This window comes from Centruroides sculpturatus, unplaced genomic scaffold (assembly GCF_000671375.1).
Source record: "Centruroides sculpturatus isolate CEXI.00-Female unplaced genomic scaffold, Cexi_2.0 scaffold1002, whole genome shotgun sequence".
NCBI classification, from domain to species: Eukaryota; Metazoa; Arthropoda; class Arachnida; order Scorpiones; family Buthidae; genus Centruroides; species Centruroides sculpturatus.
In genome coordinates, this window is record NW_019385192.1 from 170,115 (window position 1) to 194,547 (window position 24,433).

The 24,433-nt window shown below is 28.9% G+C and overlaps 1 protein-coding gene across 1 annotated transcript in view; it reads left to right on the top strand.

Annotated features, from left to right (window-relative positions):
- Positions 1-24,433, top strand: part of LOC111635967 (probable ATP-dependent RNA helicase DDX43) — a 100,156-nt gene that overhangs the window by 49,202 nt on the left and 26,521 nt on the right. Inside the window, exons 9-13 of the mRNA XM_023381117.1 lie at positions 181-322; positions 7,473-7,661; positions 10,496-10,555; positions 21,786-21,853; positions 23,333-23,398. Of these exons, the coding sequence (XP_023236885.1) occupies positions 181-322; positions 7,473-7,661; positions 10,496-10,555; positions 21,786-21,853; positions 23,333-23,398 (525 nt within the window). The remainder of the gene's footprint in view (positions 1-180; positions 323-7,472; positions 7,662-10,495; positions 10,556-21,785; positions 21,854-23,332; positions 23,399-24,433) is intronic.

The following is a 24,433-nucleotide window of genomic DNA, read 5'->3' on the forward strand; positions in this document are numbered from 1 at the left end:
TTTAATGTGTTATTTCAAGAGGGTATAAATAAATAAAATACTGATAATTTGCTATAAATATAGTTCTCATTATGATGATTTTAAATAATTTTCATTTTTAATATTATATTATTGTTTTAAAAATATTTTTTAAATTAATTTTTATTTTTAAAATTTTAATATTAAATATCTTTTTATCAGTGTGTGTTTATATGGTGGAGGAAACAGAAGAGAACAAATAAATTGTGTTGAAAAAGGTGTGGAAATAGTTATAGCTACCCCAGGACGCTTGAATGACTTAGTCATGAATAATTTTCTTGATGTCACTTGTGTCACTTATTTGGTATGAAATTGTTTTTAAAAATATTAATATAATATTACAATTTAAATTTTTTATTTATTAGTTATAATTGAATTATTAATGATTTTTTTTTTAGTTAATGTTTTGCATTAGCAGTTAGTTTAAAAAGTAGTTTCTGTAATGAACTTTACTGAAATAAATATTTTTGTCATTGTTACAGGAATAAAATGTATATATTAAAGAATAGAATACTTTAATTTAGATATTTTTAATAAGTTTATTTGCATTGGAGTGATATAATTTTTTTCAGTTTTAACTTTATAACAAGAGTTTGTGTGAAGGAACACAATTGGATTAGTATGATTTTTGAAGTTATTTTAATAAAAAAGAATATTAAAATTATTAAAATAATTATGTATAGTTTAAATTAATATAAAAATTAACTTTTTTTTATTAATAAAAAGAATTTTTATTTTGTGTGTTGTTTTCATTCTACTTTAAAGTGTGAAAGGATATTATAGAATTAAAGGTAAAAAAATATCTCAAAATTAAAATACTCTCATTGCCCTAAAAATTAGCACACCAAGGAGGAGTTGTTGGAATCTAAAGAAATTGTACATGTATGAGAGTAACAGCGATATAAGTGAGTGATTACAAAATGAAAGCAAAATAATTGTTTATTGCAAGAAAGTCTACGAATGAAAGAAAATTCTAGTACCATGTTGGGCCACCTCTAGCATGAATACTTGTGATAGAGGCATACAGGTGCTGTATGGTGTCCTGCAGCATCTTGGCCCACAGTTGCTGCAAGTGGTCCTCTAGTTTGGCCAAACCCTTAGGCTGTCCAACTTGGTGTCTCAGGTGATTCCAGACATGTTCAGTCAGTGATAAATTGGGACCTTGGCAGGTCAGGGAAGTGTGGCAATGTGGCAGAGGCAGTCCTGTGACAGCCTTGCTGTGTGTAGTTAAGCATTGTCCTGTTGGAAAATGGCTGTTGGGAGCCCTTCCACGAGAGGCAACAAGTAGTTGCAGGATGTCACTAACATATTGCTGAGCTGTCATGGTTCCTTGGATTACTACTAGAGGTGACTGGCTATCATGTATGATATCATCTTGAACCAACAACACACCATCTGTGGGGTGATGTGCCACTCCAAAGTGTAGGCAAGATCGAGGTGTTTACTATGGGGCCTTTCAGACAAACATGGCCAAACATGGTTGTTAGTGCCCAAACTGAATCTGGATTCATCACTGTAGACAATCCAGCTCCATTCCATTCCCATCAGGAGCCATCACTACTTCAAACAGAGGCAATGGTGAGTGACTGTCAATATCAGCACATGTAATGGCTGCCATGATACCAATTGTTCCTTACCTAGCACCACGAAATGGTATGGACCAGGGATGTCCAGTCTGCAGGCCACACTGCAACCCACTTAATATTTTTGTGGCTCACTGCGCCCTAAATTTTTTAGATACATTTTCATTTATTTTGGAAAAGTATGTTGTACACTGGATACACTTTGATGTCAGAATGACAGTACAGTTTTCTAGCACCAATTATATCTCACATGCATAACATACTGTTGTGAACAATTCTTTTCGTACATCAAAACTGCTGAAAGAAATAGGTTGAGTAATTCCTATTTAACTAACTTAGAATTAAGACTAGTACCATAAAAGTAGATATTGACAATATTGTAAAAGGAAGGCAATGTCAAAAATGGCATTGAATGTATTTTTATTTTGTGTGAATATAATTTCTTCTTTTACTGTCAATAATACAGTATTTTTTATAATTATACAGTAGACCTCCCCTATAACGCGGGTTCATATAATGCGGATTCGTATATCGCGGTGAAAAAATTGTGACTGTATTCGTATAAAGACACTAAAAGAGACTCGTAAAATGTGGTAAAACGTCATCGCTGACTCGTGTTGCGACAGGATTTGTCGAATCTGGAATAGTGAACAAACAGCCGAATTACTTACACGCTACAGAGAGTTTAGGCGGGTAAGTTGAGTTTACTATCGTCTGTACAGTATATAAATTAGGTACTGTAAATCTAATACAGTACTGTAATTTTATACATTTCTTGTGAAAAAAACATTTCTTTTTCAACGGCCACAAAAATTATTTCTATTAATGATGTCTCCAAAGTTCAACAAATTTTTCACAGAAAAATAACTTATCAGAAAACACGCCTGCCATTTGGTGCGCTGCTCCGCGACAAAAACAAGCTTAAACAATGGCATCGTCTAACAGTGTACACTCAGTAAGTAATCCTACAATTTTTTGTTTATAGCATAGTTTATACGGATTATTCCCAAAAAATTTTACATGTTTTGGAAATGTTGAGTCGAATTAGTCTAGAATTGATTAATTTTATGGAAGAAAACCTTTCAAACAGCCGTAGTCCGTAAACTGCACACATGCTGGGCTGGGCTGTGATTGGCTCATGTATTTAAGGATTCCTACAACAGGAAATTTATATAAAGTGGAACGTATCTACCGCGTTATAGGGGGGCCGACTTTATATATTTGTTATTAAAATTTAATATTCACATTATGAATTTTTTAAAAGCATATATTTATATAAAGTTCCTTTTGTGGTGTGCCGAATATACCTAAATTTTTAATTTGGCCCATTAAGAAAAAAGGTTGGACAACCCTGGTATGGACAGACAGAGGCCTGTAATGATGGCACCACCTGTGTTTGAATGGTGGACAGTGATACAGTTGGCTGTATGTATGTGTTGGAGGACCATGTAGTCTTCTTGACTAGTGGTCTGCCGAGGGATTCCTGAGCCTGGGCACTGTCTATGAGCTCTCTCATCTACTGATCCCAATACCACCTCAGTGTCAGAACAGCCTGGGTGACAGGCTATTCAGTGATATGACAATCCAGCTTCTCTCAACCTGATGATCCTTCTCCCTCTGAACTCATTTATTTGTTCATATGGTCTTTGATTACAATGTAAAGGCATCTCTAGTGATACAGTGTACCTCTGCAACAGGTTAACTGCAGGTGGGGTGCTTTTTTTATAGATCAAGAGGGGGACAGTTTAACACCCTCTGCTGTTATTACACAATGACCCATCATGTTATAACTCTAATAATTTCCATATCTGCTTGACTTATCTGTATGCCAAGTTTTGCAATGATACAACTCCTCCTTGGTATGCTAATTTTTATGGCAATGAATGTATTTCAATGATAGACAATATAAAAACGTATAGTCAGTTAAAAAAATTTAGAATAATTTAACTCCATCATGAACGGCTAACCCTTGAATGATAACTAGGTGAAATAAAAATTATGAAAGAATAAAGGGTATATTTAGCCTGATCTTTTAGCTGTGTTTTATTTTTAATAATATCTAAAAGTGTTAAAAGGTATAATTTTTTACTTAAGTGAATGCTAAAAAAATTTAGAATATTTGAAATCATTAAAATATATATTGAAGAACACAAAAATTTGTCTTCAAAATCACCAGTTACAAACCAACAAAACACAATAATGAACTCATGTGAAGACAAATTTTTATTCAGTAGATTTATAATATGTAAATTACTGCCAGCCATTTTTTATGAACTACTTGAAATCATGTTCAAAAAGTTTAGAATAACATGAAATAAATTTAATATTTTCCAATTATAATTAATAGTGCTTGTAACTTACTGCAGTTATGTAAATTGTATCACAATATAATTTTCTTATAGTATTGTATAAATTACAATCCAGCAATTATCACAAAAGGTGGATAAACACCATGGACAAGAAGTTACAATAAAGACTGGATCACAAAGCCAAAATTATCACTGTAACATGAGAAAAATATTAAGCAACAAGAAATAGCAAGGAAAGAGTAATTGTTTGCAGTCTACAGTGCAAAAAATAATTTGAAAAATTTAATGAAACTGGAAGTTTAAATTGTAAAATATGCACTGGTTTTCAAAAATTTCTTGAAAAATGACAGAAATTAGTACTTAGAAAAACTGTAAACAAGAGAGACATAAAGGTTGAAACAGATGTCACAAGAATTGAAATCTGTGATTCGAAAACCAGTTTCAAAAACAATGCTTTACAATTATTTGAGGGAGATTGGATAAAAGCAGCCAAACCAAAAAAAATATACCTCATCTGACAAAAGTTTAAAAGAAAAAAGATTATATTGGGTCAAAAAATATATTTTACACCTGAACAATGACAAAAGTATGTTTTGTGTTTTAAACAATGGAGTAAACCTTTGGCACTTGAAATGTGAAACCAACAATCTTGATTGTTTACAAGAAGCTATTAAATTTCCCATAATTCTGTTTATTTCTGTTATGTTCTATCCTGAAGAAGGTTAAATTGAACTTACTTGAAATTTGGCTGTGTTTTGATTTTAAATTCTTTTTAAATTTTGTAATTTGTTCCAAATGGAATGAATCAACAATATATTTTAAAAATCATATTAATATTCTGGAAGACATTTTGTAAATATTGAAAGTACTTGTAGGAACATCTATTTTTAGTTATTAAAAGACTGATAATGCCAAAAGGACTGTTTATTTTTTATTTATTTTATTCTTAACTGAAAGTACTTGAAATTAAACGTGTGTGTGATCATTCTAACAATATCATCATATAAATCTTTTATATTTGTAACTTTTAATTCAAACTGGCTGTGGCTGTCTGTTTTTATTTGTTTACAGTTATCTAAAGTAGCAGTATTTCACCTTACTTTAGATAATCAGATTTCTATTGTAATTGAAATTACAGTACTCTTTCTTCTTTTCCTTTTATTAGAAAAAGCATTCTGTAAATTAAGTTGGGATTCATCTAATATAACACAGAAAAATTAATGATTTCAGGTAATACAATTATGAATATATACAATCAAACTTCAATAATCGCCCCTTAAATGTACCACCTTCACTGACTGCCAAAAAAATGTGAAAGTAGATAAAAACAAGTCAAAATGTGTTATATTTTATTGTAAGATTAACTTAAGATTAACTAAGATGTATAAACTGTTGGTTATAATTTTGATCTGATGTTGGCCTGAAAATGTCAGTGTTTGTTGAAAATTCATTAAATTGGTGCTGGATTTATAAAAATTAAGATTTTTTCCCCTCATTATGAATTGAACATTTTTTTCAGTTTTAAGAAGTTTTGTACTTACCTTTAAACAATGCCTAAAAGAAATAATCTTGCTTTCTACTTACCTTTAAACAATGCCTAAAAGAAATAATCTTGCTTTCTACTTCAATTTTTAATTAAGAGAGATGCCAAAGACAGATGAAAGTTAGCATAAATAGCATGTGACTAAATATTAATTTTAACAGTAAACTATTTTGGAAACCTTTTTAAACATCCATAATATCTCCAGAAGACTAGATTCTAGTGGCCTGACTGAGGTCAAGGAAGGCTTGTTATATGCTCCTAAATGCAAATCAAATGCAAAATGCAAGACACTACCTATACAGCATTGCTACTTGCTTCAGATTTTGCTGCATCCGTAGGAAAGCTGTTTCTCAGTAAAAGGTGGTTTTTATGCAAGATGACAAGTTGTTTGTGTCACTTGAATGCCCTTGCAGAGAAGAACCTGATTGGTGTTAACATGACTATTCATTAGACCATTTTGCTACTATTGATTTCATTTACTGCTAACTTAATCATCAAATTGATTTTTAATTAATATTCATGTGGCGACAGTGTAAAACCTGATATCATCAATACTTGTTAGTGGATGGTTGGAATATTTGGAAATGATAGCTTGATAATATTCTAGCATTGCAGTCATTATCACATAAATCTTACCTACTCATGAGGTAATCTAACAAATGCCAGATATCACATTAAGGTTCCTACAGATAAGTTTTCTTAATATCACTAATGAATGTAGAGTTCCTACATTAAGATGTAGGAACCCTATATTCATTCATTTTTAGCACTCTCCACTATAGTGGTGAAGTGCTTATGTTAGGACTTTTGTCCATCTGTAAGATTTCCATACGCATGTGCAATGACATCACTTTCATTACCTAAGTATTATGTTCTATTCAATCCATTTATTGTGCATGTCAATGTGCAAAAACTACTTGATTCCAAGAATTTATACAATTTATTTTAAACAAAATATTTGATTTGCTTTTGTGGAGCTTTCTATCAGATTGGTTTGACCAAGCTTGTTTCAAAAATGAAAATATGGATTTTTAGAAAAGTAGTAGTTTGGAGTGGTTAATGCAAGGGATGGAATTTCTTAATAAAGGGATGGAATAAAGAACCAGTTTAAATTTAAAAAGAAAAAAGGATTGGGTTAGAGAATATATATTTCTTTTTAGTTTGAAAAGGTGTGAGAAGTTGTGAGTAAATGGAGAAACTAAAGGGTTGATTGTTAGGGATGATTACAGAGTAGGTAATTTGTTTTTGTAGTGGAAAGGAAGCTGTCTGGTAGGAGTGCATTGGGAGTTAGTGAGAAGTGTTGAGACAATATGTGATAGTAATTTTTTTATCTGAAGTGATAGAAAACTTTAGTTGTTATTCTTGAGAATGGGCTGGAAAACCTGAGAACACTAAGCTTTAACAGGAATTTCTTTTAATTTTCCAAGAAAGCAGGTAGCTGTGTGTATTTGAAGAAATTATATAAATAAATTGGTTGACATTATGCTTTAGGTAGATAGACTTACTGGTCTCATTTGTAAACCATCCATATATTCTTCATTAACATTTTTGACTAGTTTTTATAAATTAAGTGTTACTGCTGATTAGATGATTATTGTATCCAAATTGTTTTGCCTTATGCTAGATATAGGTTAGAGTTCTTTGTCACCTATATGGTCATCTTGTTTTCAGAATAGTATATCTGGTTTCTTAGTACAGTGTTAAGTCTTATTTGCAGCATGTTGAATAATTGCAGAGCTTGTCTATCATTGAATGATTAAATAGTTTATTGATGATTTACCATTAAACATTTACATTTAATATATTTTTTATATTGTGTAATTTTCATCTCTCATCCCACTAAATAATCAATGAAATTTTTTTTCTTTCATGTATTGTTACAATATGATATAACACATTTCATATAGAAACTGTATTAAAATCCATTAAAGTATTTTTTGTTTGTTGTTTGATTTTGAATGCTAATATATTGTTATAAAACAAGATAAATTAAAAGATCTCAATTTAAAATATGTTTAGGTGTTAGATGAAGCAGATCGTATGTTGGATATGGGATTTGAACCCCAGATTAAAAAAGTTCTTTTGGATATAAGACCTGACCGACAAACTGTGATGACCAGTGCAACTTGGCCTGAAGGAGTGCGCAGAATGGCAGCACAATATATGACAAAACCATTATTAGTGTTTATTGGTTCATTGGATATTAGAGTATGTATTATTATTATTATTATTAATGTATCTATAAATGTAATTACCAAATTGTTAATGCTTTTAATTTTTATTGAAGTCATTTAGAATATAAATTTTTATATATTTTTTCAAATGAGTTTTACTTTCTCTGTATATACTATATTAAAAAATTAAGTGTAAAATATATATTATAAAATATAGCTTTAAAACAATGCTTCTTATGACATGTTTTTTTTTCAATAGTATCTGCCATAATTTTGCATTAACAAGTCTGCAGAATTGAACATTGTTTAATTTTTAAATGTAGAGCGTTTAGAATTATCTGTTAGTGGCACGTACATATCAAAGCTTCACATAGATCAGTTTATGTGGAACTTTGGAATGTCTCCCAGTGGAATTCGATCAGAGAAGATTCAAATTAGAGTTTGTTAGAATATTACAGAAGGCCTAAGTTGATTTATAAGTAATAAGGATTTCATTATTGATGTACATTTTAGACTCAGCTTAGTAGAATTGATCTACTCTGAAAATAATAAATATTTTTAGTTTATACTCTAGCCATGAAAAACCTAGATTTATTTGATATAAAATGTAGATTAGAAATTACTTCAAAGAAGTTGAATTGAGTCATTAACTTTAAAGATGTAGTAATTTAAATTAGGATTACAAAATTATGGGATTAAAATACAAGGAAAGTCATCTTTTCTGTATTCAGTGACAATTAAATAATTGGCAAATAATGAATCAACAGAACAGTGTGTTCTGAACATAAAATAGTTGTATTTCCTGGTTTCCTGTTACAAATGATTTTCTTTAGTTCAGGGACGAACTATGTATTAATATGCTATGTCCATTTGCTATTTTTATGTATTGATTGTATAAATTTGCATGACCTTGGGAATTCTTTAGGACCAAAAATGGAAAAGATAATGAACCATAACTGTATCTCTTTCAGATATTTGTGATAGCTCTTTACCAAAAATAGTACTAGTGTTTAAGACAATTTGTATGTTTAGTTGTGGCAAAGTAAAATGATTGTTATTACATGATGTTTTTTATTATGTAATGCATATTGAATGAATAATAATACAGTCGATCCCCGTATAAGATCATTGATTATTCCGTTTTATATGAATTCCATGTTGTACAAGTCACTTAAATTTTACAAATACGTGAGCCGTTCACAGCCCGGTACACGTATTTGTAAAATCTAAGTGACTCGTACAACATGGAATTCATATAAAACGGAATAATCAATGATCTTATACAGGGGTCGACTGTACTAGATTTATAAGAAAATGTGGAACTATTTTAACAATAAATAAAATGAGTTTATTATTATTTTTAATTAAAAGAAAATTATAACATAGCATTTTATAAATATTAAATAAAATATATGAAATTATTCTATTTATAAGTTTTGTAATGAGAATATGTTGAAGAAACAAATGGCAAGAAATAACACTCATTGTATCTTAGATTTAATTTTTAGAATGCTTAAAGATGAAAAAACCTAATTCAAGCAAATAATCTAAAACAGAGTAAAATTTATATATTTGAGGCAGAGCATTAATGAAGCCTATTCTATGTGGTTTACAGAATTGTCTTTATTCTCAGAATTTGATTAAACAAATTTTGATAAAAGTTTGTCATTTTCCATTAATTGCAATAAGAATAATAATAAATGGTGGTTCATAACTTCATTTTCAATATATGCTGGGATCAAAGTGACTCATGCTGTCTGATATGATTGAGCATGTCTATCAGAATTTAGGGAGTAAAAATAAAACAAGCCAAAATTGTGTACACCTAACAGAAAATTTGCATGAAAAATGAACAAGACACAAGAACAAAGCAATCAGTGAGAATTGCTTTGTTCTTGAATTTACTCGGGCAGCATGTGCAAGGTTTGCCTATGTGTCCAGCAGGTGCAAAGATGACATCTCTCTTTTCAGCTTCACCTCAATTCTGATGCAATATGACAGTCACATGATGTCCCTATTGTAGTATGAAGTTTCTCCACATAAGAGTTCATAAAATTTTCAGACATTTGAAAGGAAACTATGGAAATTAAAAGTGAATAATGGAAATGAGACTTATTTTCTTTGTACACATAGAAGAAAAAATATTTTCTATTACAAAATTTATAATTAAATTCAGAAAAGTAAATATCTGCTTGAAACAACTCAAGCTTTTTGAGGTTGTTTCAAGCAACTAAAGTTAACAGAATTTTGGATGATGGAACAGAACTAAAGTTAACAGAATTTTGAAATATTAGAAATTCAAGTTTAAAATATAATTATTTAAAACATGTAACAAAATAATTCTTAATAATTTATTTAATTGTTAAATTTTTAAAGTAAATTACAACTTTGTTACAGAAATTATAAACCAAATCTTTGAGACAAAAATTAGATTAATTAATTAATGTAATTGGAAATGCATTGTATTCTAGAGCTATTTCAAATGGTTTAAGAAGTTAAAAATTGGATTATTTAATGATGAAAATATTTCTTTTAATATACTTTAAGAACTTCAAAATTTCTTACATAGCAACTAAAAAATATACAATACTTTACAATGGAGCTACAGGTATTGATTTATATATTGATCAATATAACAATTTATTGATTTAAAACTGTGTTTGCTTATTAAGAATCATTAAATCATTTACTGACTGTAGGAAGAGAGAAAATATTAAGAGTTATTATTTAACATTTGAACTCAAACTTTTGTTTTTGTATAATAAGAAATGTAATATTTATTAATTTTATTCTTGCTTAACTTATATCATGTAAGAACAGTGTTAAGAATTAAACTTAAAATAAATCTATTTAAAAATTTTTTTATAGGCAGTTCATAGTGTAAATCAAGAAGTACATATAATTTCAGCTGATGATAAAAAACAAATGGTAAGTATATTGATGATTTATATAATTTAGAGAATTCAAATTAACAATTTTTATGTAAATATTTAAAGCTTCACACACATGCTTAAAATATTTAAATAATTAGTGATATGAAATGTGATAATTCAATAAATAGAAAATGTATTGTATTTTTAAAAACAAGTATAATTTGGTGATTTATTGCAGATTGACAGATTATTTAAGAAAGAAGTAATTAGATATAGAGTAAAATAATTGTATTAGTTGAAGTCTAACTAGGAATATCAGTTACATAGAAGCTGAAAAATTTTTAGAAAACTTATTTAATTATATGTAGAATTCTTCATAGAATCAGAATAGTAAAAATTTTACTTTTAAATTTATAATAAATTTTACACATGTCAGTGTATTTTAATGTTTGAGAAATATTGAAAATACTATACATTTCTCTTGGTTTCTATTTCAGTGCTAATAAATCAAAATGTTTTTCACTAGACTTATTACACCATCAATGAAATGGAAAACAAATTTGTACTAATTTGTTACTAACTGTTACTTACTAATTTGTTACATACTGTTACTTAGTATGTTACTAATTTGTACCCGTTATGCTAATTTTTCCTGCATAGTTGTAACACGAGTTGAAAAGGGATAGAATTATCCGAAATGCATTCTCAAATAAATAAAAAATTTTTCTAAAGTTTGTTTTCCATTTCATTGATGGTGTAATAAGTCTAGTGAAAAAGGAGCTCGTATATTTGTACACAAGACTAGACAAGAAGCATATCGCATAAAACAAAATGTTTTTATTAAAACTAATTTCAAAGATGAAAACAAATAGAAAGTACAGTTGTCCCTCTATAGTCTGACGTTTTTTAATCCGACATGCTCAGTAGTCCGACGCATCTCTCGTCAAGATACCCGTCCCCGTTACATGTCTGCTTGCACAGAAGCATGTCACAATGTGAATCTCCCCATCCAATTTTTACACGATGACACACATTTCGTGTGTTTTATGTGAGCAGTTCTGTTCGAACAGTTGGAGTAGAGAATATTGTAAGTTACTGCTAGCAAAACAATGCAAAATATGTAATTATTTTCGGTAATCCGGACACTTTTGGTAATCTGACACACCTTTGGTCACATACCTGTCGGATTATCAAGGGACAACTGTATTTTTATTATGAAACTGTTACCAAGATCTAAAACACAATAATTCTATATGAATCACATAGGTAGTGTTTAAATTAAAATCCAAAATAGAATAAAAAGTAGTGGTGGTCATTTTTGTCATCATATTCCTATTTTCTTTAGAATACAGAAACATGTTAGTGTTGAGAATAATTTTGAAAGCTTGTAAAATTATTATAACATGTAACAACAATATGTAAAATATATTAAGTTTGTAAAGTATTTTAAATTACAGTACTATTGATAAGTATTTGTAGTAAATTATAAATAGCAACAATGTTGCAAATGCTTATTATTATTACTTTATTATAGTGACAAATTGTAACTTTTTTATTTGTTTCAAGATCAATTGCCTAGATTATTTCTTTTGAGGAATAGCAAAATCTACATTCTATATGAAATTCACCACTCCTCAAAAGAAATAATTTGAAGATACATCTAGCAAGTTTGAAATTTAAATTCCTTTTGAAATGATTCACTCTGATGACTACTTGCAATTATTTCATTTAGAGAATTAATATCTTATGTAGCATTGCATCACTTTGTACAAATACAAAAATAAGCATTTCTTTTATTAACAGAAATTTGACTCAATTTTGAGTCTAATTTTTTTCAGTATTTTTAGAGATTGTTGTTTAATTGAATTTCAAAATGAGTATTTAAAACTTAATAAAATTTAATTTATAGGCATTTCTGAATAAAATATTTAGAAATAATGTCCATTTTTTAAAAATATAATGTTAAATACATTATATCTTTAAAAAAAATGTTTTACTTTGTAAATGTTCTTTATCTTGTATTATCCTTGATTTATATAAACACTGAAAATGGCCAGAAGTGAAGCCAAAAATAGCTGAAATATCATTTTGATATTAAGTAAGTAGATTTGTGTCTTGCTTTATTACTGTGGACTTTTTGCCAATATATACTAACTGAACATGTTCATGTACTTAAGGATAGCAGGGCCCTCCACAGTTCTTAGATATACTTTTTAATTACTTTTGAGCATCACAAATAAAAATTTTTTGCAAAACTATGTAGAAAGTCCTTAAAACTGCTTAAATTTACAACAAACTTATAAAAACAATTAGAAAAAAAATACAAAACCATTTTTGTAGAAGTTGAAGGCTTACATTGTGAGACTTATCACACAAAGAGTTGTTATTAATACATTCCAAAATATTGATATAGTTGATGTCTGGCTCAAAGACAGCTATTGTTAGATGTCTTTTAGCCAGACAGAAATGTTTCTTACCTTTCATAGATGAGTGTTGAAAAAGAGAAGAAATTTTGTTTTTTGACTGCAAAGTTTCAAACTTTAGATTGTAATTAATCTGCAGACAACTTTGTTGATTATGAAAAATTAGAAAGTTTTTGTTGAACAGGAAAACAGAATTACAATAGATTAAATCAAAAATAAAGAATATCTTGAAACTGATAAATGAACAATGCTTTTAGTCATAACACTTAAAATAAAAATATTAAGCTTTTGTAATTATTATATAAAGAAAGAATGTTCAGCTCTAAGATTTAAATTAAGCTATTAAAAATATTTACAGATGATAGTTTATGAAACATAAAATTTAGTTTTTATTAAAATAATTTGTTTGAAGTTTGTAATACAAAGAACAAGGTATTCAATGGGATTATTTAAAGTCTAACTTTAAAGTGAATTAAAGACATTGTGCTCTTTTCTTTGGATATGTCTTTTCATTAGAGTTTGAGATAAGTGCTTTAAGCATTTTAAAATTATTTTTAAGTTCATAAAGAATTCATTTTTAGGAGAGAAAGAAGTGGAAATTATGAATGGTACTGTCCTTTTGTCTTTTCTCCTTATGAAGGGTGGATGTTATCTCAGCTCTTAATGGAAATTAGGGAATCAGTATCAATTACAAAGTTTCAGAGAATGACTTATGTAATTTCAACTTTTCTTGTATTCTGAAATGTAAAATGGGATTCCAAAACAGATGGTAAAAGATAACTCCTACCCACATCTGTGAGGATCATGACTTCTGGTCATGATCCCATATTCAAGATGATCAATTAAACTTCAAATTAAAGATGTGTTGTCACAACTGAACAGCATGAGCAGAAAAGAAGTCACACATGAGGAGATGGATGTTTGGATGAAGAATGACTTGTTTCCATTACTCCATTACTAAACACTGTTTATTGGAGTGAGAGAGAGTGCACTTGTACATTATCTTTTGGTTTCGTATACAATCTGAGAAGTCTACAATTTTGTTGTTTTCTTATTCATCCAGCTGGCTATCTTCCTCTAAAATCTGAGCATAAAAATAAAGTCCAATCTCACAAATTGGAGAAAAGAGGCAAAAAATATATATGCAGTAGAATTTACTGAAGAGAGAAGAGTAAAGTGGACCAAGTTGCCACACCCAATTGGGATTTATGTGAAGATGTTAGAGAGCACACAGCAGGTTCTGTTGACAGAAATGGAAAATACACTTAGTTGCTTTTGGTAATTAACAATGGAAAAGTGCACATCCTTGGGACACATGATTTTATAGAGTTAGTTATTCTAATTGGTCTTGAACAATTCCTTCTGATGCTTGATTTGTCTCTCAGTTGTTTCTAAGTGAAATTAGAGCTTGCTATAGACCTTGGGAAGAAGTTAACGTTGATAATTAAGTCGACACCAAATTTGATCATAATCAGGGATATTTACTGATCCTGGTACCTTCCTTTGTCTTAAATGAAGCTGAGTATATTGTTCCTCAACAGAAATTTGATGTTCAAGTCACACTTGTACATAACTTCCTCACATTGTCACATTCTGTAGCAAATTTATTAATGAAGGGGTATATACAAACACATAAATTATTCAACCTCATGAAACCTGATAAATTTGTAAAGCCAAACAACCATCGGATTACATTGGGATACTTTTTCATGATTATTTGAATATTCTAAATTATTTAATAAATATTAATAAAATTTAGTTAATATTACATTAAAAGTATACAAACTCTATATTAAATTTGTAATATTCACTAAACTATTAATCAGGGTTAATAGCAATCAAATGTCATACTATTTTATATTAGTTTAACACAAATGTGCAAGTTTTTAGTAGTGAAAGGGTCGCGGAGNATTATTTTTAATTAATTACTAAATTAAATATAATTGCAGAAAAGTAGCTCGCTGTAATTTAGTGGTTGTCTGGCTTTAATAGAGGGGTGTTAAGGTAGATGTCTGAACACTTGTAGGACCTCACACATCACTTCATAATACATTTACAATATGGGTAGAGACTGAGATATTCATACAACCATGGGTGGGTCTAAATGATCTATATGAATGGTTTATCTGTTGAAAGATGATATCAGATGATAAGCGTTCACTTAAGCCAATATTACAGAATTGTTTTCTGTAACATTGGGTTAAATGAACATTTTTTAAATTTTGATTACTAAATAATTTAGTTGAATGGAAAATACTAAAAATCATTGTATATTTCTTGAGTTTACATATCTAAAATGCTTGCAAATGACTGCTTGTACTACTGTAATGGATGATATATTAGTTTTGCAGAGTTCTGTAGTTTTAATGATACAACTATGTGTTGTTGTGGAGACAGTTATTTTTATTATGTAAAAAAAGATGTGTAAACATCAGTGATTTTTTTTTCTAATCACTTTTTTGTAATTTTCCTGATTGTAAATTTTGCATTTTAGGCCCTCGTGTATGGTTGGTTCTCTTATGTAATGGTGCATGACAAAAATGCAGCACTGCATGCTTCATTTTTTTACAGTATGTTTCATGTTCCATATATGTATTGGCAAAAGACCTACAATAGTTGCATAATCATTTTAAAAATAATTGTTTGGGGAAACATATTTGTCACCATTTTGTGTTTATTTTTATAATTGTGTGTGTGTGTGTGCATGTGTACTGTACTGTACATGTATAAAAACAGTTTTTGATTATAAATTTAAGTTTTTTTACTACAGAAATGTGTTTTAATCAAGCATATGTGGAAATTAAATTTTGTGAATTTGCTGTGCAAATTGTTTTCTTTCTTGAAATATTTAGAAATCGTATATTAATTAATATAAAATCACAAAGTAATTTCAGAAAGTTTCAAATTTTTTTGTTTTTTTAATAATACTGGATATATTGGAAGCAAACACTAGTCATTCTGACAAGTGTTTACAATATTTTCAGAATTCTTGTATCTACTAATCAAAACAAATTTATTTTGAGTTATAATACCTATAACTTGGATGAGCAAGAAATTGTCCTTAATTGAATGGCATGATTACTGCTTTCTGCTGGGACTTTTTCCCCAGAGTCAAGACTTAAGGCAAGTATTCATTTTAAAAAAGGCCTCAAATTGAATTCATTGTTAAGCAATTATTTTAGAATCAGTTTGCATTCAATTCAAATGATTTTCAATATTTTAATAAAGAAATATATTTAATATATTAAAACTTCTTTTCTCAATTAATTTTCACTAAAAGTATCTCTCATACTATTAGCAGAGATATCAGAGATTTATCACACTGTTACTGTGGACATTAAAATGATACTTCTGTAGTTAGAATACAACTTTATTTCTGGTATGCATTTTGGTCCATTAGACTCTCTTCAGTCATACATGAATAAACAAGTATCTATGGTCAATATAAGATTATAAAACTATAAAATGAGAACTGTTAGCAATAAGAAAGTTGAAAATTCATTTGCATGTTTTACAACTAACCTGCTGTAAATATACATGTTAGCATAATATTCATTCATTAAAAACATTATTTTAATAGACCTAAAATGTTTTAATACTTTTTTTTTTAATTACTTAATAATATCAATAAATTCTAATCTAAATTTGCAGTTCTACATACATAGTTACATTATTACATAGCAAATTAGCTCAATATAGACACAATCTGTACTCATTCAGCAGCTATTTATGGATATTATTAACTCTTTTGTATTGGACAAGAATGGTAGCCAGGTTTTACAATTTTTCTACCTTCATTATTATTTATTCTGTATTCATATTGTATATCTAATGTTTTTAAATGTTCATAATATTGTCAATCTATTAAATTGTTTTAATATTTTAGTTGTCATTTTTAGTTTTGCAACCATTTTTGTTACAATGTGAAGCTATTGCTGAGTTTACTTAATTGTATTTTATTGACTATATATGTTCTAAAATTCTAGTGCTCAAGGTTCTTCCCATTTCTCCCACATAAGTATGACACTGACTACAATTACAATTGAATGCTTAAACAGTTTGTTGATGATTTTTATTTGTTAATAATTTTTATTTGTTAATAGAATTGTTTAAGATAATAATTTTTATTTTATAATTTATAAACTGATTGTGGGTATTTATATATGGCTGAAGAGGGTCTTATGAACCAAAATGCATACCAGAAATAGTTTTATTCTAACTATCGAAGTGTCATTTTGATGAAACAGTGTGATAAGTTTCTGACATCTCCATTAATAGTGTAATGAGATACCTTTTTAGTGAAAAGAAGTATATTTTTGTTAGAAAATTTGCTGTTTAAATTAAAGTATTTCGTGATTTGATTATTTCTCATAATGAAGTGTAATGTAAAAAAGCCGTGTCATTTATGCCTGTTTAATTCTCTTTCTATTTGTCAAGACATTTTTCAGGTCTTTGCCCCTCTTCTGTTGGCTACAAGAGATCTAATGATTTACAATGTAACATTTAAAATAACAGTTTATTAACAAAGAATACACCTTTTCCCATTAAGGTGTTATACATTTAGTTTTTCAAAAAGTATAATAGTATGGCCTTTAACTTTAAAACACTAAAATACATATAAAACTTGGTTCTCATTTTTCAGCTCAACTAGCTGTCAGCATCTTATTCTTGAACCCAATCTCAAACTTTATAATCTCAAATTTATCATATTTATTAAAAAATTTAAAAAACTAAAAAATTTTATTTTCGATGCCTATGAAATATTTTAGATTAATTCTACAGGTTTTAGGCAGTAATTTCTCTGTGCTGAATATACACAAAACAAAATTTCAATATTTTTACATTTAGTCATGATTTTTGAGTTACATATATATTTTATTAATTTATTGATGGAAGAAAAGAGGCAAAAAATATATATGCAGTAGAATTTACTGAAGAGAGAAGAGTAAAGTGGACCAAGTTGCCACACCCAATTGGGATTTATGTGAAGATGTTAGAGAGCACACAGCAGGTTCTGTTGACAGAAATGGAAAATACACTTAGTTGCTTTTGGTNTATCATTGCTGCACACTAAACATGGTTACTCCGGACATGCACATTTGCTTGAATCGGTTTGTCCGCTCCTGCTTGGAAGCGCGTTCATGCCTGCATTGATGCAATTATTACATGTATCCTTATTTTTAAAATTTTATATTATTTGTAGCCAGTTTTAATTTATTTTGACACTAAGATTTTTATTAATAATAATCTTACTTTTGAGGATTTCTATTCTTTCTTTAAATTTTCTATTATATGTATTTTTTTTCCTTTGTAAAATTTTAACATAGTAGTCTGGCATCTATTTGGCTTACTACTGCTCTTTATCTAGATACAGCAGACTACTGCCTTCTTGATATATGCACAGGAGGAGGAAGTTAACCTGATTTACAATGTGCGACATTAATTAGAGCACCAGCAAACTTGGACCAACTCAAAGTACTAGAGGCACCTGAGATTTTTAAAGCAGAGAAGCATGGATAATGTATAAACTTTAAGGAGGAGAGGTGCATTTCACAAATGTGGCAAGCCTGCTTTGATATGGCATTATGAAAAAGGTTTTAGAACTTTTACACTTGGATGCATCCTATTAGTTGATTCTAGAAGATTTTAAATTTGAATTGGTTTTAATTTAATTGTTGGCATTAGTTTGACTTTAATATCAGAAAAACTCTCTAGTACTTTCAATTAATACAATGCTGAAGCATTGTAATAATGCTGTTTTCAGGCTCTTCAGATAAAATATAAAACATACATGGATACAAAAATTTCTATTCTGTTCTGGAATAGCATTCAAAATAAACTTTTTATCTATGTTTGATCTGACTAACTTGAATACAACATTAATGTTGAAAATACTAGGGAGATTTTTTTCTGGTATTTAAATCAAATTAACTATGAGAGAGAGTTTTTTTTTCTTATACAGAGTAATTAATTGCTTCTTTCAATTTGCATGACCACATTTCCCACCATATTAATCTAGGCAATTTTTGGTTATAAGGTTATCTGAAGGCTAAAGTGTACCATGAAGGTGTTTCAAACTTGGCATCATTAAAAGGTTCTGTAGCATGGTTTGTGATGAATATTCCTGAAGACATAGTGTTCTGTTATTAAGAATGCTGTGTGAGAGATGAAATGCCTAGTCCATGAGGATGATAGCTTATTGAACCAGGTCTTATTGTGAATAGTTGAATACAATGTGCTTGACTTGGGCAACAGATTTGTAGAGCATAAGTTGCATTATCAGATATGTTTGGAATGACTGTTTGACTATTGATATTAACTGTTTTCCAGCTGTATTATTAGTGAAATGCAATAAAGACAATCATTCATTACAGTTTAGTGTTGTTGTTGTTTGTGTTTTTCTCTATTTTAATACTGTTTTTATATTGTTTAATGCTATAGGGAAAATATAACTTAAGTTTTTGTGCACAAAAACTACTTCCCATGTTTTAATTAGTCTAGCTACCAAATTTGGCAATGTTCTTCTCATTAGATTGAACTGCAGATGTCTCTGAACAAGGAGTTTAATTATGAAACCTTGTATACTAAGGGTACGTCCTACATGGCAGCATCCAGCAACTGCAAGTGGAGAAAATCTTTGTACACACTTCCAACTTGTGAGCGACTTCTGTCCAAAGTGGATGCATTGTTTACAAAATGGCAGCAGGATGTCTTTGTCAAATGCTTGCTATGGAAAATATGACAAGCATTAAAACAGTAAATTTGACAGCTAATTGTTATCACTAACTAGATACACAACAAATATAAAGAATCTTCATAGAATAAAAACCGTACGTTTCTATATTCAACAGTTGACTCAACGGTGAGAGAACAACGTTTCTAAATGGACCGTTGAGTTCTCCGTTGAGACTAGTGACGTCAGCGCTGTTTCACCGTTGAGCTCAACGGTCTCAACGACCTGAAAGACCGTTGAGTAGTCAACAAACTAACATGGCGGCTTCCACGAAAAAGTAAATTTCGCTTATAGAAACTATCCATTCGCTGCTGTGGATGCTGTAATAGCGAACAGATTAATGAACAATCTGTATATGATAAAACACGTGATTGCACGATTATGTTGGATAATTTGGTCAATATTGAAATATAAAGATTTTTTCATTTGTCCAAAATTGATTACGACTGATATTTGGCCCGCTAAGTCTTCCTAATGATATAAATATTCAAGAAATTAATTAAAATTATTAATTAAAAAAAGACCCAGTATACAAAAAAATGATACAGATATGAATAAAAGGAATTTCAAAGTTCATTTGAATAAAAGGATTTATTCGAATAATGGTTAAGCGAGTTACTTTAATTATTTAGCAAAACAGTCACAATCGCCACCTTCTCGTTACTTAAGTCAGCCATCTTGAAAAGCGACCTCTCAACGAAAGCGTTTCTTTTTTCTGCAAAACGTGACGTCAGATCGTTCAACGGAGGGACTCAACGGAAAATTCACTGTTGAGTCAACCGTTGAATATAGAAACGTATGGAAAGTTAAAGAAAGTTTTATTTTTAAAATGTTACATTTACAAAATCGGAAATTATTAAATTACATAAAAGATTATTAATTAAAGTACATACAACATATATACACAATTTATTTGTCATTCTGTTTTCATTCATCTACAAAATCAGGCATTTTCTTCTTTGGAAGCATGATCAGTGGAAGCAGCAATCAAACTTGCTTGGTAGCTGCTTTCTGTACACATGGGTAGAAGTATCATTGCTGCACACTAAACATGGTTACTCCGGACATGCACATTTGCTTGAATCGGTTTGTCCGCTCCTGCTTGGAAGCGCGTTCATGCCTGCAGTTGCTGGACGCTGCCACGTAGGATTTAGCCTAAAAATATTGCATAAATATTATTAATAGTTAAATATTTTCTTTTCAGCTTTTAAAATGCTCTTACAATTTAAAACATTAATAATAATACTTATAGTATTCTATTATTGTATTTTTGTGAATATTTACAAAAATATAGAGTTGCTAATCAAGTACTATTTTATTAAAATACACCTCTCTGTAAGCTAAAACAAATTTAGCTAAAACAACACCTTAAATACTTTTTCAGCACGACTAATTTATTTAAATGAATGTTTTCGACTTCTTTTCATAAGTCTGTGTCAGGTTTAACCAGAAGATTCCAATTAGATAAAGAATAATAAAAAAACAAGGCTGGTGTTATTTACATTTAATAAATACACAAAAAATAATATAAAAGAAATAATTTTTTTTGCCATTCGCACCATCAGCAATCCATAAAAAATTCACAAATTATGGATTGCTGATGGTGCAAACGGAAAAAAAAGACGGAAGGTTTTACCTTTTGTAAAAAGTCGTATTTATATTTTTTATATTTATTAGAAGATTCCAACTTTAAGTTCTTTGTAACATTTTTTAAAAAACAAATTGAAATAATGTCAGAACTTAGTTTGAATCTTCCTGTTAAACCTAACACACTAACAGAAACTTATGAAAAGAAATCAAAAAACATTCATTTAAATAAATTAAAGTTGTGCTGAAAAGGTATTTAAGGTGGTGTTTAAGTTTATACTATTTTACTACTGTGTTGGGCAAAATATTGTTAATTTGCTGCCCATGTTACAGCTGACTTTATTGAATTTTACAAATTTAATTTGTGTAAGTGTTTACAATTAAAATAAAAGATATAAAATATCTGAATCAATTTAAAACATTTCCTAATCATTGAACCAACATTAGACATAAATATAAATTTTTATATTATAGAAATCATTTTAGAAATAATATTACAGATATCAATTTTACTATTTATTAATCTGTAAAGCTTTTTTCAGTTATATGAATTCATTGAAAATATGACACCAGAAGATAAAGTGATAGTTTTTGTTGATAAGAAAGCAGTGTAAGTATTATGGTATTTTTCAGAATTTTATTTAAAACTTTTAAAGATTATATAATAATTATGTTTACATTATATAACTTATATTATTTGTGTAATAAAAATTTGATTATATGAAAGGAAATAAGTCGAGAGACGTAAGAAAAGGATGTAAATTAATTTATACAATTTTTTTTTTATCTGATACTAAGAAAATTTTATAATGTACAAACTTATGTCCCTGAAGTTGATTTAGACTTATCAAGTAAAATAGTTTTAGGAGAAATTTGATGCATTAGAAAATTTGAGAAATTGATAGCTGGAGGTGACTTTAATAAGCATGTAAGAAAGGATAGGAGAAGTTATCAAGATATCAATGAACAGGAATATTTCTGTATGAATGACTTCATGACAAGAGATATAACACAGAGAGAGCATTCACATTAGAAGTTACAATAGCATGTAATATTTATTTACTATTTTTATAGGAGGATGAGCCACTTGATTACATTTAAGAATAGCAAAGGAAAATCAATAAGAAATTTATTCCTAGTTACAAGAAAGGAACTAAAGTAATATAGAAATTGTAAAATAATCTCAAATAAGAATCTAGATAGTTAATAGAGACCTTTAATTATGAATATAGAAAGTATGTTAGATAAAAAAACAAAAGGAAGATAGATGGAGATGAAAAGATAGTCAAATAGTTGAATTGAAAGAGGTGATGAATTAAGAATAAACCTAGAGACAAGGTAAATGTGGATAAGTATAGAAGGTAAAATTAGAGAAATAAGAGTTTTAGGAACTACTAGAATACAGTAGGTGATATGATAATTGATAAAAAGACTTTGTAGTAGAATAGAGAGGCACAAGTAGCAGTTAAAAAGGAAGCAGAAATGGTTAGTGAAAATATGAAAGGTTAAGAATGAAGGAAGATGATAGTCAAAATATGTAATATAGAGAGACAGCTTTAAAGGAGTTTCATTTAACTCCTTGGTCCAGGACGTTTTTGGCCAGTTCTGTAGTATACCTATTATTTCATGTCTTCCTGATGATCCTGGATACGTCTACAGCATTCTAGTAGTAGCTAAAATATAATTGATTGTCACTCCGAGAGAGTGTTGTAAATAGTATAGTGATTTCTCCAGCAAGTCAACATTCCATGAGCATGCAGCTGGAACTTTTTTAAGTTACCTGTTGTGTTATTGTTCTGTTCAAACATGAAAAATCTTGTTTGATTTGATTCAAATTGAATCAGCCTGATGAGGATAGTTGTAAGCTATTGAAAGTACTTGCAATTTTGAATAAAAAATTATTTTTAATGTTGTAAGACATTAATTACATTGCATCATAGCTATTTTTGCATGAAGTGTAGTTAATTTTGTTAAGTTTGTAATTCAGGCATAAATTTGTTGCTGATGGTAATTGATGATACTGTTCATGTATTTAAGAATTTTATTATGATTCACATAGTTAAAATTTTAATTATTTGTATTTCTTTAGTGCTGATGATTTGTCAAGTGATCTTTTGTTGAATGGAGTTGATTGTCAGTCAATTCATGGTGACAGGTTAGTGTTTTTTTTAATATATAGAATTTTATATTCTAATTTTTGTACTCACAACAGAACAGTTGGAGTATCTTTTAATAAATATTAATAAAATTTAGTTAATATTACATTAAAAGTATACAAACTCTATATTAAATTTGTAATATTCACTAAACTATTAATCAGGGTTAATAGCAATCAAATGTCATACTATTTTATATTAGTTTAACACAAATGTGCAAGTTTTTAGTAGTGAAAGGGTCACGGAGGAAGACAACAATATTACATTATTACTCATTGGACAAATATTAATATTTATAATACAGTATTGCAAACATCTATAAATCAAAATTCATGTGAAGTACTAATTATTCCACCAAAGTGTACGTGTATATGCCAACCTTTAGATGTAGGATTTCATAGACAAGTAAAACTTTAAACTAAAGAAATTTTAAATGCTATACAATTATTTTGTAAAGATTCTTCAATGAAATTGTTTTGGCAACTAGAAATGGCATGATAAAATTACATTCAATTCTTCTTCAGTTATCTGTGCCAATATTTAATAATTTGATTAAATATGCATGGTTTGCTTCTGGACTCGTACATGAAAAATGCGAATTTTTAAATGTAAAACAAATTTGTTTTTCTTTTATAAACACTGACAATTTAAATTGTATTGAGAATAATTGCCAAAATCTTTGATTTGTTAAGTGTGCATGATGTCAACAAGTTTTGTTTATAAACAACAACTTTCCAGCAAACCGGAACTGTACATATAGAATAGAAAATCACACCTAAATGCAAAATTTCCAGCAAAGAAATGCTTAACTTCAATGTTTGAATGTTTTCGGCCACTATTTTACCAGCAGTCTTCAGGAAATGTAAAACAGAAAAATCCTTCTATAAATAGAATATAGTTGCCTTCTAATTTTGAAGTTTCAAATAAGTTTGAATAAAGGCTGTGACATTTTGTATATGACATATATTTTGGGTCTAAATAGTATTTCCATGCATTTGGTACATGAATGGCATCCGTGTTGACGCAAGCTCCAC